The sequence below is a fragment of the Esox lucius genome, chromosome 18 (genome assembly GCF_011004845.1).
Source record: "Esox lucius isolate fEsoLuc1 chromosome 18, fEsoLuc1.pri, whole genome shotgun sequence".
In the NCBI taxonomy this organism is placed as follows: domain Eukaryota; kingdom Metazoa; phylum Chordata; class Actinopteri; order Esociformes; family Esocidae; genus Esox; species Esox lucius.
The window spans coordinates 2,804,894-2,819,091 of NC_047586.1; the positions used below are offsets into that span (position 1 = coordinate 2,804,894).

Here is a 14,198-nt window from a genome sequence, read left to right on the forward strand (position 1 = left end):
TCTGTCCGGACTGAAGCTGTGTCTGACTTAAGGGTCCTGGGGCTATGAGTCTAGAGTGTAGGGTCCTGGGGCTCTGAGTCTGGGGTGAAGGGTCCTGGGGCTATGAGTCTAGAGTGTAGGGTCCTGGGGCTATGAGTCTAGGGTGTAGGGTCCTGGGGCTATGAGTCTAGGGTGTAGGGTCCTGGGGCTATGAGTCTAGGGTGTAGGGTCCTGGGGCTATGAGTCTAGGGTGTAGGGTCCTGGGGCTATGAGTCTAGGGTGAAGGGTCCTGGGGTATATAGGATGCAGGGGACCAGGCAGGCTTGTGAGCGGTTGTCCCTTGAAGGACATATCTCCATGGGAGTAATAAGTCTCTAATTGTCTTATGAGGTTCACATGGACAGGCAGAGAACAAACAGAGCCAAGGCAGACGCTGACAAGACCGCCAGGAAAAGACAGGGCCAAGTAGAGCTCCTGCTGTGAGTGACCTCGTTCACTGAAAAAGAAAGTGAGAGATTTGTGTCGACTGCTGCAATGGGCAATTTTGTTTCCCCCGAATTCCTGGATGCCCTTGGAAAACACCCTGTAATGAAATGCCACCCCACACCTGAACCACTGCCAGATGAACACAGCCAGGTGCTGGGCATTAACTACCCAGCTGTACTTCAGATCGAAGCTGACCAAACACCTTCATCCCCCTGAACCACCCTGAGGAGGACAGGGTGAAACTAACAGAGAAGTAATTTCTGACACACTGTATGTGTACTCAGTACTGTCTACATTTAGGTGTGGCCAAGAACTCAGCAAGAAACTCAAGAGGTTTAATATTTGAGTTGCCATTATTCAGTCGGTGAGAACTCCAGTCGAAGTTGCTAAACCCTAACACAGTTCTTCCGTGCTGCGGACTGATTAGAGGTCAAGGTTAGAGGGAGGTGACAGTGAGGTACATTTCCAGAAATCCTGTTTGGAAGATGTCCGTAATTAGCAAAAAAGACCTGGAAATCCGACATTCTCCAACAAGGGATTGTGGGAAAATGTGGCGAGTTTGGGAACATATTAGTGCCCAGACACGTTGCATATGTTAGGGGCCGTTTCCCCAAAGCAGGGAGTGCTCCCCCCCCCCCACCCCACAACATAGACTCCCCAGTCACCCCCCTCTGCCTGCTCAGACACAGATCAGTCTGAGGTGCCCCTCAGGCTCCTAATTAGCTGTCAATTAGAGCTACAACCAATCAACTCTCCGCCCAATTAAGCAATTACACCAGGCAGCTCCTGTACAAGCCTTTGTGTGAGAACCATGAGAAACCAGCAGATAGCAAACTCCCTCTGTGTCAGGAGTGCAACTCAGTGATCAAACTGTCCCTGGCTTCTTCGGAAGGAGAGGGAAAGGGGGAGGTTCTATTAAGACAGCGTTAGAGCCCAGCCATGACGGGCACAGGTTCCCCCTGGCAACATAAAAGCAAATAACGAATGTTGTACAGCTGCGATAGAACAATGGATTGATATCGTAACCATCGAAGGACATTTAGTAAAAGAACTGAGATTTGAGATTTAAACTGCATTCCCTGGGGATCCCTTAGGTGTCCAGTACATTTACAAGTCACAAACCACCTCCACTCTGTCACCCTTCACCGCTCTTTGACCTCTTCTTCCACTCAGAGATCTGTGTCATAGTTTGAGGTCGAGGGGTTCAAATCAGTTAAGTTCACTTCAACCAATTTGAATTGGGGATTGATTGATCTGTATGGCAGCATTTTAGCATTATTGCACAAGAGAAACATGTCAGCTTACCAGAGAATGCATTCATTTGGTTATGCTACAATTATGAATTTATTACAACTTGTACTATTAAAATGTTCATCCGGAACAACAAGAAGAGGACTGGTCACCCCTCCGAGCCTGGTTCCTCTCTAGGTTTCTTCCTAAATTTCGGCCCCTCTTAGGGAGTTTTTCCTAGACACTGTGCTTCAACACTTGTTGCTTGCTCCTTGGGGTTTCAGGCTGGGTGTTTTGTAAAAGCACTTTGTGACAACTGCTGATGTAAAAAGGACTTTATAAAATGTGATTGATTTAAATAAATGTGATAACATTTTACTTGCACTATTAAGGTGGATTTCCGCAATACGGACTGAATGGAGACGTCTGTTACCTGAAAGACGTAAACTCCGCTCTCCGTTAACACATCACATCTGTGACCCCAGACAATATATCAACTCGGAATCATTTAAGTTACCTTCAACAGAGAAATCGTTATACTAACATTTATTTGCCGCGGTGAGTGATTTCAATCTGCGTAGACAAGACGTAAATACAGACACTCCTCCATCGAGCCCAATCTCACTGCGCTCTTCGTCATGCATGGTTAAAAACACCCACCTTGCTAGGAAACTGATATGTTGATGACCCAGTGTGATGACGACCACCTCCGAGCTAACAGAAAGGTTTCACTAACGAATACCATAAAAGAGTCGTTTTCAGCAGGTCACAATCATATTTCACACAATCGTGTTCGCCAAGACACCAGCGGGAAATCGATCGTCTTTATCTATGGCGCCAACGTGTGTCACCCAACCGGAGCTGACCGATGTGAGGTGATTTTCCATCTTCTCTCATTTGTTGGTTTCCCCATTCGCCAGAAGGTCAAGCTCAGTCACACTGTAAAATAACACAACCAGGAAGAGTCGCCTGGGGGCAGGTGCTTTCATTTGGGAAGATGTAACTTGCTTCCCGAATGGCTTTAATCCATATATACAGCAATACTTCTGAGGCCAAGCTAGTGCGCTATGAAGGGAACTTATGCCGTTGTCCTAGCTCCACGAGAACAACCAGTCCGATGTGCTATACAGGAAGTGTCTGTGTTTACAGTCCTGAGTGAAGAGTTTCAGAGATCGGCGTCTTATCACGTGTTGAATTCCCTCTCGGTAGAAGCGTGCTTAAAATTGCCCCTATGTCCATTTGACAATATATTTTTGTATTTTTTTGTGAATTTTTATGCTTCATTCGAGAGAAAGTGGTATAAAAAGAGAGGAGAGACTGGACTGCTAGACAAGCCTAGGCCACGTTTGACAATTATTCTGTGCTATTTGACTGACTTTAATTTCTGTATTTTTTTAGCCAGCTGGATACAGTCAATAAACTGCATGAATACTGTACTCATACTACATTATACTCATCACCATGTTGTAAAGGCAACTAATGTCCACACTGTAAGGACTGGTCATAACCATGTTGTAAAGATTATTCATCACCAAGCTGCAAAAACTGCTCATCATCACACTATGAAGACAATGTAATAAAGACTACTCATCAACCATCACCACTCTGTGAAGACTCCACTCAACATGCTGAGAAGGTAAGGTATTATTAGTGAATTAACACAATTTAGCCTGATGTAAGGATCACTAAAGCAGGGATGTAAAACGTAGTGAGACATGGGGGTAAAATTGGACTGAGGACAGGAGTGGGGAGAAGGGAGGAGAGGATGGGGAGGAGAGGAGAAGGGAAAAGAGGAGATCAGAAGGTAGAAGAGAGGAGAGGGGCATGGAGGGGAGAGAAAATGTTGTGTGGAAGGGATCTGACATGGTAATTTGTGTTCAGGGAATGGATTTGTGTGTGTGTGTGTGAGAGAGAGAGAGAGAGAGACAGAGACAGAGAGAGTAACTGTGGAGGCAATGCATTAGCATAAAGCTATCATGATAACATTGATCTCTTCATTCACCTCTAATGAAATCTCTCTCTAATAGCGCCTCATTAGCTCCTACGGAGATCAGGCTTAGTCACAAATGACACCATAGCGCTCTGGACTAAAGGGAATAGGGTGTCATTCGGAACACGCCTCCGGTTAATCAGAGCTGTTATTGGTTCTTTTCCTATATCGACAAAAAAGAATTCTAGAATAGTCTAAAACGATTTTTGTCCAGCCTTTTGCAAATAGGCTACAGTAGGCTACAATTATTGCTTAACTAACGCCAGTCGTCAGACGTATGACCTACCCATCCACCGTAGATGCGACATTACTACTCAGTGGATGACATTGTATTGTTGCAACAGTAGCCTAGGGTAGTAACTGCCCGTGTATTTTATACATAACTGCGTCCAGGATTTAACAGGTTTTAAAAAATCTGTTATCTTATAAAATAAATATTATAAAGTCCTGGTTCACATCTAAATGGGTTCTGATTGACCAGGATTACGCACGTGTGTGCACGCACGCATGCGTGTGTGTAAATAGTATGGTGTCTACAAGTAATTTATGTGCGCAGTCTGGTTTCTTGACTTTTGAGGCTACCGGCATTTTACGCAGTGCAATGAAAACTGCGTTCGAGCCCAGAAGATACATCTGACTTATCAACATTACCATCAATGAGGATTATTGGCGCCAAATCTGTCGCGCTGTTAGGTGGTGCATCCGGCCATGACACCACGCGCTGTTCTAGAATGACAGCCTGAAGTGTGACCTACGAAGCCAAACGGGTCCAGAATAAATCAAGTATTTATTTATTCATTGCCACATGGCACTTTGATAAGGTCGGTATTATCCCGACCCTCCATCGAAGGCGTCTGCTCATTTCCATAAATTGTATCTCAGTCCTCGACATAATTACTTGTCCAGATGTCCAAAAGTGTGCCACAAATTATCTCTGTGCGAATCTAACTCCAGCTTAATTGAATAATAGCTGATTAGAAAAGATTAGTAAAACAAATAGGGCATCGTTTCCACTGTTTTCTAAGCCAAAGTGTTTTTTTCCTGATCACAAAACCACAAAAATGGGTCTTATTAAAAGGAGTTGAATTGAATAAAATAAGGTATATAGGCCTATCTTGGAGTTGGTCCTAAAATTTGTAACGTTTGAGGCCCTCCTGGAAGTCGATAAGCATCACTTTCATCGGATTTGTGTTGTCAATTCATGAACATCCCCTTTTAAATAATAGGCCGCATACAATCTATATGGCACTAATTTAGGCAGGCGTATTTCAGTGTGATGTAATGTCATCAATATCTCCCGCTAAAGAAAAACAACAGTTGCGGGGAAGTTTTACTGCAGCGTCGCCATACAAAGAATTTCAGTGCCGAGTCTTTGATTATTGTAGGGCGTTACTTAGAAGGCTGTGTTTTGAAGTAGTTTTGTGAACCCTTCAAATTCAAATCCATGTAGGCCTATGTCCTGAATACTCGCAAATGGGACATTGTACTCTGCGTTGTGTCACATGTCAAAAAAAACCTTGCTATCAACAGATGCGCAGACTGACGCATTTTGAACACCAAAAACAAAACATTTATTATGCAAAACTAATTAGAATATGCAAATCGCTCGCGTAGCCCCGATTAGACGTTAGGGATTAATGTTTATGAGCGGCTTTTAACTAATTAATTAGTTATTCTGTATACTGGTAATAAGCTGTTTGAATTGGGACCTGTCATTTGAGCTGTAGTTATGTTTTTGGAATTAAGCATTAAGAGACAAGAACTTCAGTTGCTTTATTATTTTTTTGATAAGCTGCCACTGGTCGGCCAATTCATTAATGAAGATTAAAGAATATGCATTTATATTATCTTCTTAGTCTGATTAAGGTCAAATAGCAACCCTACGTACGATCCAGTCAAAATGTGTCCTACAAATCGACACACAACAATAAAGGCAAAACAGTCGATATTGATCATTACTGAAACGAATACAAATAAAGACAATTATGACAAAAAATATAATAATTGCAGTAATATCAATCCTACTAATATTCACAGAACTTCTAATACACCTACTACTACTACTAAGAAAAATAATAATAACTACATTAAAATAGTAAATTACGAAATGCAATGCAACCATATAGGTTATTAGTCTTTATCATCCAGTTTTGTGTTAAATGTATTTTAAACATTGTTATATGTTTCGTCTTGTAGACCTCCGGACGCTGGTATGATTTGATATTTTGACACAGTCAGGCACAGACCGAACTCTGTCAAAATTAAGCAGCTTTGCCTTGAGTCGAGGGCTTTATCCGGCTGATTGGACGTTTTGCATCCCGATGGCAGTGGGATTAAGGCCCTGAAATCATCGAGACAGTGATGGATAGATGGAGAGGTCCGCTACAGTGAAAGTAATACCCAGACAATGTTTTTATCGATCGATTTTTACTCAATTCTGGTAATTTAATTAAAGGTTTTACTCAATCCGTAAAAAACACTCTCCCTTGTTTGGGAAATTTGTTATGAGTTTAGAGTTACCTTAATCGGCCAAGATTGGTCATGAGCAGGAGTGGAGATTTTTTGGAGGCTACATATCTTTGAAGTTAAATGATATTTAATAGCATTTTATTCATGAGAGAAAACGAGCTGTGGACATTTGCTGTGAATTAATTGGTCTACCGCTCGAAAACACGTTTCATAACATTAGAGCGTTTTATAAAGTATCAATCATCTCATTTTCTTTTTATTGGGTTCCTAACTTGGATCCTTGAGTTTGTTAACAATTTATGAATTACCTTAAATAACATAATAATTTAGAAGCACAATTCCCTGTAGGCTAACCTAATCGAAAGCCTATATGTTTATAATCCCTTATTTCGTTAAACTCAGACAAATACAATAACAATGTTAAACGATGTATACTCCATTGCAATTTATTATTGAAAAATACACCTAACCAATAAAATAAACAATTAGGTAGAATGGAATATTGACATGTTCTACTGTAGCCTATACGCACAAAGCTATAAAGTTTGAGTCCTCCAGCATCCTACCACCTACGGATGGTTTGCAGTAATAGTGTTTATAGAAGGCTAATATATGTTTAGTCTCCAATCACTTGTCTAAACAAATGTTAAAAGCCTTAACATTAATTTTCATGGAGTTGGTCATGACAGAAACGTTCAACCCTCCATTCTGTAAATCTGGTAATCTCTCTTTCTCTATCCATGTCTCTCCCTCGGTCTCCCTCTCTGTCTCTCTTTCTCTCTCTCTCTCTCTCTCTCTCTCTCTCTCTCTCTCTCTCTCTCTCTCTGGTGATTGGCTGAGGATAAATTACCGGTGGAGCGAAGAACCTGTTGGATAAAAGGGAATTATGTGGTGGGAGGAAAAGCAGAGCACGAGCACGCTGGTGATTGCGCAAGGGACTGGCTCGTGCAGGGCGGGAACACCAATCAGGGAATATCATCAGAGATCTACCAGCTGACATGACTGGCAAGGAAGGGACGGTTCTTTCAGACTCTTCGAATAAACAAAAACTGTCTTCACCGGTAAACCTTGTGGGACCCCAGCACCAACTGTCGAAAATGGGTTCGACAACGACGCACCGATGCACGGGATTTGGAATCCAGGAGATTCTGGGCCTGAACAAGGAGCCGTCGGCGGCCCCGCGGCGCCCGTTGGAATCCATGCCCTCCAGGGCTCACTTTTTGGCGACTAGGTCACCACTTGGCCCCGCTGGAGTCGGGGTTGGGATGGGAATTATTGGTCCGGGAGGGATTCATTCGTTTTACAGCCAGCCTGCATTTCTGGAGGTGTTGCAAGAGGCTCAAAGCGTTCACCTTCAGCCGCTCAGCGGGGCCATGGGACAGGTGGATCCACACCACTCCGCAAGCTGCTCTGGTACATTGTGATATCCTACATTGATATTGATATACATATTGCTTATTAATAGATAATATACAATTTATTTTTAAATGAAAGGTTATACATTTTATTCATTATAATTTATTTAAATGCTACTGTTACGTTCCATGTAGCCCATACATTCTTCAATGTGAAAATGAAATTTAATTCGTAAATTATAGAATTTTTTGAATATATTACCACATTGTTGGATATATTTATTACTTGGTAAATGTATAAGGAAAGTATGGATTTTTATTTAACGGCCTATCTGTTTACAGATTCAGATGATGTGTCATCCAGTGAAACAAAATTCTCCAAATCGTCGATGAGCCAGAACAAGAAACGAAAGAAGAGACGACACAGGTAACATCTAAGGACAGATATTCACCTGCCACGTTATTGCATTTGTGTCGGCATTATAACACTGTCCTTATTATAGCTGGAAAACATTTCGTCAGAACTATCAACGTTCAACGGTATCAACATTTGCAGAAGGATTTGGACAAGGATATGTTCTAATATAGCTGTAGTAGTATTTCGTTGCTTTCACCTCAATCTCTTTAAGAGCATAATGAACGAATACGTCTAAATGCAATGGAACATTCAAGCTCTGTAATGGAAACTTAATGTGTCCCATTTTCACAATAGTCACCTCATATTTATAAATACGACATGATGTATGTACTATTTACGGTCAGTTTATCTAATTAGAAAAAACAATACATATTCCGCTGGTCATTATTTACTGGCCTTTATATACCTAGATGACCGGTAAACGTATTCGATACAATAATGTTTCTGCTGTAGCAAAAAAATGAAATGCAGAAATATAAACGCAGAATATGTATGAATTATAAATTACATCATATTATCATGCATTCTCTTTTCCTCATAGTCTGGAACCTGTAGGTATTTCGTTTTGTAAATCATATTTCATGTATAAAATGACGTAATTTAAATCAGAATATATTTGTTTATTATTATTTCCTGATATTGTAATATTATAATTAAGGTTATTTAATTAGTATATATCAACATTTTAATTTAGAAATGATTGAGTCATTTGTTTTGTGTCCTGGGGTATGAACCAAAATAAATATAATAGCTTGACTGAATGTCTTGTTTGAGCATATCCCTGCACAATGTTTTTGCATAGATTTCTGTAGAACAGAGTAGAACGTGCATCCTGTGCAAACCGTAGAATGCAGTTAGATTAATGAATTTTCAAGCACAAACATGAAAAAATAAATAATCTGGATTTGATGTGTTATTTTATATTCATCCAAGAAGTCCAGATGTGGTCCAAAGACCTCTTTGCAAGGGTGTCCTGATAGATAACAGAGTAACATCAAATATAATCCAGGGGCAGTCTGAAATTGCTACATCAATTTTTAAACTTGTAAATAAAAAAATTAAAAATGGTATTTTTTTTTTATAATACAATTTGTTAGTGCTTCTGAACCCAAACAGACCCCCCAAAATGTTGCCTTTTTAACCAACTCTTCAGCTTCAAAACGTTTCAAACAATCTGTTTGCATTTCCCCAACCCCACCCTCTTCACTAGTGTATCACAGGCTGATTCCAGCCTTTACAAGTTATACTTGAAAGAACACACATATAAACAGGGAATAATGATGTGTACACAGCCAGTGACCAAAATAATATACCAAATAAATACAACGGATAAAGACTAAATTCTTTCCATCAGGACCATCTTCACCTCTTACCAGCTGGAGGAGCTGGAAAAGGCATTCAACGAGGCCCACTACCCTGATGTCTATGCCAGAGAGATGCTCTCTATGAAAACAGAGTTACCAGAGGACAGGATACAGGTAGATAATATAGCCTGCTGTTGTGTGTGTGTGTGTTGTGTCAATGTGCCGGTCTGTCTCAGTGTGTGTGAGAGTGCCACACACACGCCACAGACACACACTCACTCTCTCTCATCTCACACACTTGTCTAATCATGTACCACACCCTCTTTGCTAAATTAACACATAATTCTCTTATCTTGTGTAATTAGTTAAATCAGAAGTGCTTTCTCCTGGGAGTCAGGCATTCATCTAGACAGGCAGACAGAAAGATAGATAGGCAGGCAGGCAAAAAGACAGGCAGGCAGAAAGATAGGCAGTCACACAGGCAGACACACAGGCAGGCAGGCAGAAATAAAATGATAACTACAGTGAAATTAATTAGCGTGGGTCAATGGCATAGCTCTCCTGGGCTTTAGCTCTTTTATTTCCCTGGTGATGTTTGAGCGCCCGTCGCCCATCGATTGGCTCTGGAAATTAACTTATTTTTCAATCAGCCTTCATGCGCCCCTGGGGTCACCCTCCTCTGTGCTGTGCCTTCAGCTCAGCTGCTTCTCTGTCTCTCTCTCACACACACACACACACACACACACATCCGCTCTATGATGTAATTCCTCATTTTTCAGCGTATCTTCATGAGAGATGGTAATGTCTAACTGAATATCTTCCAGGCTTTGATGATTTTTAATTTCATATCTCTGCCCCCCCCCCCCCCCACCTAACCTCTCATCACCCTCCCTTGGCCCCCACCCCTCTCATACACAGAGCCCTCACACCTCCACCCCATCTCTTTACCCTCCTTCACCCCTCCCTCATCCAGAACCCAATCCTCTCCACTCTCAAATCTTCATCCACTTTTATTGTACCCCCCCCCCCCCCCACCACCACCACCCTCTCTTTATCTCTCTCTCTCTCTGATCTATATTCATGACAGAATCTGTAGAGGTTAGGCTGTTACAGGGCCTGTCACATGGTGAACTGTGGAAATTAATTTAGGAAGGTTGAGGAGAAGGAGAAGAAACACAACACACACACACACACACGTAGACTCACACACCACACACGCACATATACCACACACACATCTATAGATGCACATTCAACAAAGAGACACACACACAAAACCACAGACAGACACACACCCGTATATATATACACACACACAGACACACACACACAACACACTCAGAAACAGAGAGACCCACACACTTACAAGGCGATAGAGATAGACCAAACAAGAGACCGGCATATACACACAGACACACAAACAGAACCTGACAACCTTAAACACATTTTCTCAGCTTTTCCAGCAGAGGTCATTGTTCTATAAATGCAGTGAACAAAGATATGGAATATATTTCTTGTAAAGAATCCCTACATGCACTTACATTAGAGTTCCCTTTAATTCATTAAGCAGACGTTCTTATCCAGACAACTGGACCATAAAATGGCTCTCTCTAATCATGTGAAGGAAAGACCAATGAGTCTGGACCCTAGCACTCCATGAAAGACCAATGGGTCTGGACCCTAGCACTCCATGAAAGACCAATGGGTCTGGACCCTAGCACTCCATGAAAGACCAATGGGTCTGGACCCTAGCACTCCATGAAAGACCAATGGGTCTGGACCCTAGCACTCCATGAAAGACCAATGGGTCTGGACCCTAGCACTCCATGAAAGACCAATGGGTCTGGACCCTAGCACTCCATGAAAGACCAATGGGTCTGGACCCTAGCACTCCATGAAAGACCAATGAGTCTGGACCCTAGCACTCCATGAAAGACCAATGAGTCTGGACCCTAGCACTCCATGAAAGACCAATGGGTCTGGACCCTAGCACTCCATGAAAGACCAATGGGTCTGGACCCTAGCACTCCATGAAAGACCAATGGGTCTGGACCCTAGCACTCCATGAAAGACCAATGGGTCTGGACCCTAGCACTCCATGAAAGACCAATGGGTTTGGACCCTAGCACTCCATGAAAGACCAATGGGTCTGGACCCTAGCACTCCATGAAAGACCAATGGGTCTGGACCCTAGCACTCCATGAAAGACCAATGGGTCTGGACCCTAGCACTCCATGAAAGACCAATGGGTCTGGACCCTAGCACTCCATGAAAGACCAATGGGTTTGGACCCTAGCACTCCATGAAAGACCAATGGGTCTGGACCCTAGCACTCCATGAAAGACCAATGGGTCTGGACCCTAGCACTCCATGAACGTGCTGGCAGAGTTGCTGAGTGGACTCTCCTGGCTAAATACACATACCTTTTAACACATGTTTAACCCCTTTATATTAGATCTTTTCGGGATGTGTGTAAAACCATCTCTCCCTCCCTGCAGGTCTGGTTCCAGAACCGCCGGGCCAAGTGGAGGAAGAGGGAGAAGTGCTGGGGCCGCAGCAGTGTGATGGCAGAGTACGGTCTCTATGGGGCCATGGTCCGCCACTCCATCCCCCTGCCGGAGTCCATTCTCAAATCAGCCAAGGACGGCATCATGGACTCCTGCGCCCCCTGGCTGCTGGGTACGGCACTACGTGTTTGTGTGTGTGTGTGTGTGTGTGTGTGGGTGTGTGTGTGGAGTTTATTTTCCATTAGAATCACCAAAGTCATTGATGTATGCTAATCGGGGGGGCCAAGACGACAGGCCAAGTTTAACCAGTTTAATCCAGTTTGATAAAGTAGGATTATCATCCCATTGATCGGAACCCATCATTGACACTATTATCGATTCCCAACAAGGACCTAGATTTAGTCTAACACAGAGATCAAGAAATCCAGGGGTGTTGCAAAAAAAAAACCTTAGTGGTATTTAAGGCAGTATCTAATTACAGTATATTGTAGTATTTAAGGCAGTATCTAATTACAGTATGTTGTAGTGTTTAAGGCAGTAGCTAATTACAGTATATTGTAGTATTTAAGGCAGTATCTAATTACAGTATGTTGTAGTGTTTAAGGCAGTAGCTAATTTCAGTATATTGTAGTATTTAAGGCAGTATCTAATTACTGTATATTGTAGTATTTAAGGCATTATGTAATTATAGTATACTGTAGTGTTTAAGGCAGTATCTTAGTACTGTATATTGTAGTATTTAAGGCATTATCTAATTATAGTATACTGTAGTGTTTAAGGCAGTATCTTAGTACTGTATATTGTAGTATTTAAGGCGTTATCTAATTACAGTATATTGTAGTATTTATGGCAGTATATAATTACAGTATACTGTAGTGTATAAGGCATTATCTAATTACAGTATACTGTAGTATTTAAGTCAATAATTTAGTACAGTACAGTGTAGTATTTAAGTCAATAATTTAGTACAGTACAGTGTAGTATTTAAGGCAGTAATTTAGTACAGTACAGTGTAGTATTTAAGGTGAATGTTAGGTGGATACGTTCCACTTAAGTGAGTAATCTTCCAGTTCCTTCTTGTTCCTTATTGGAATACCAGTGACTCATTTTCCTTTACAGGAATGCACAAAAAGTCTATGGATACCCCCGTTCCGACCTCTCCTGGAATACCAGAAGCTCCCCATTCCCAACCACCAGCCCGGGAACGAGAGCGGGAGAGAGTGGCTGAGCGAGAGATTGAGGAAGAGAGGAGGAGGGAGGACAATAACAGGTCGCCCATATCCAAAGAGGAACTGAGAGAGAATAGTATCGCAGCCCTGAGGGCAAAAGCCCTGGAACACAGCGCTAAGATGCTGGGGACACTTTCTGGTGAAGGACCTCCGGGGGTGGTTTCTGGGGACGGACAGGGGAGACATGGACATCCAATGGAGACAGAGAAAACAGAGGACAAACTGCCAGCAGGACAGACAGATGGACAGGTCAAGCCAGTGGCTGAAGTTGAGCCCAATCATTGAGAGACTTGGAACTCGTCCGAGACTGTGCCAGAGTCAGTTGTTGCCCCTCGCTGTAAAAACATGATTTACAAGTTCCTAATGCACATGGTCCTCATCTCTTAGTGGTCACAATACAAAATGTGATCGTTAGGATCATGTCTACATTACACATCACATTCTCAATCGTAGTAATTCCAGCAGAAGTCAACTGCTGCAACCACAGGCCAACCCAGTTCTTTAATTGTCCACTATGTTATAATCTGGCAGCTATTTGGCAGCTTGCTATTCTAAAACTCAAGGAGGGCTATTTAATCGGTATCGCGGATGTTTAGCGTTACGCTGTTATTTTTATTTAAAGGCGGCTTTCCGGCTTTAGTGGAGACTGAATTCACGGTAAACACTGCACATGTCAGCTCAATCGGGAAGTTTCGATTTTATTTGCTCAATCCGTAAAACGTCACTGATACAATTTGAATATGCCGCTAATTATAGGCTACATGTGTAAATACTACGTAATCAGAATAGACACAGTATCGCGCTCTGTCTCGTCAAAAGACAAACAGAGATACTTGCCTTGATAAAATGCTGTAAGAAATGTTCATGGGGTCCAGTCAAATTATTGGAAAAACAAGTGACTCATCTTGGAGAGGATTCATGGGGCCTTTTACACAAATAACCTCTGAAAATGTATAGTAGATTCAATCTTACCTTTGATGTAAATATTGAAATTATTTTAAATGAAATATAGCTACGTTCATGTAGTTGGAAATCAACAAGGTGTGTGTTTTTGTCTGTCTGTGTTTTAATTGAATAGTAATAAAGCTATAATTGTTATTCAGATCAGAGATTTGTTTTTCAGATTTATTTTTATGTGGTTTTTTTAATGTTTAATATTAGCCTAATCACATGAACTACATTGAAATGTGCAATGTGCAAAACCTCTTGTGGAACTTTTTCTTCAGTATAT

The 14,198-nt window shown here is 41.9% G+C and overlaps 1 protein-coding gene across 2 annotated transcripts; it reads left to right on the forward strand.

Moving 5' to 3' along the window:
* Positions 1-3,314: 3,314 nt before the first annotated feature.
* On the forward strand, positions 3,315-14,047 carry LOC105018048 (visual system homeobox 2). 2 transcript variants are annotated; one of them, XM_020056122.3, is made up of 6 exons: positions 3,315-3,331; positions 7,018-7,567; positions 7,852-7,936; positions 9,282-9,405; positions 11,730-11,910; positions 12,858-14,047. In XM_020056122.3, exons 2-6 carry the CDS (start codon positions 7,153-7,155, stop codon positions 13,250-13,252), a joined length of 1,200 nt encoding a protein of 399 aa, XP_019911681.1. In that variant the 5' UTR covers positions 3,315-3,331; positions 7,018-7,152; the 3' UTR covers positions 13,253-14,047. The 2 variants fall into 2 exon arrangements, with proteins under 2 accessions (XP_019911681.1, XP_010881464.1); XM_010883162.3 differs by lacking the exon at positions 3,315-3,331 and having other exon boundaries at positions 6,979-7,567.
* The last annotated feature ends 151 nt before the right edge of the window (positions 14,048-14,198 follow it).

Excerpts from the sequence above, each read along its gene's own strand:
- LOC105018048 (XM_020056122.3), top strand. The coding sequence starts at position 7,153 with ATGACTGGCAAGGAAGGGACGGTTCTTTCAGACTCTTCGAATAAACAA. Across the intron at positions 7,937-9,281 it reads CGAAAGAAGAGACGACACAG|GACCATCTTCACCTCTTACC; the intron begins GTAACATCTAAG and ends TCTTTCCATCAG. Across the intron at positions 11,911-12,857 it reads CTGCGCCCCCTGGCTGCTGG|GAATGCACAAAAAGTCTATG; the intron begins GTACGGCACTAC and ends TTTCCTTTACAG.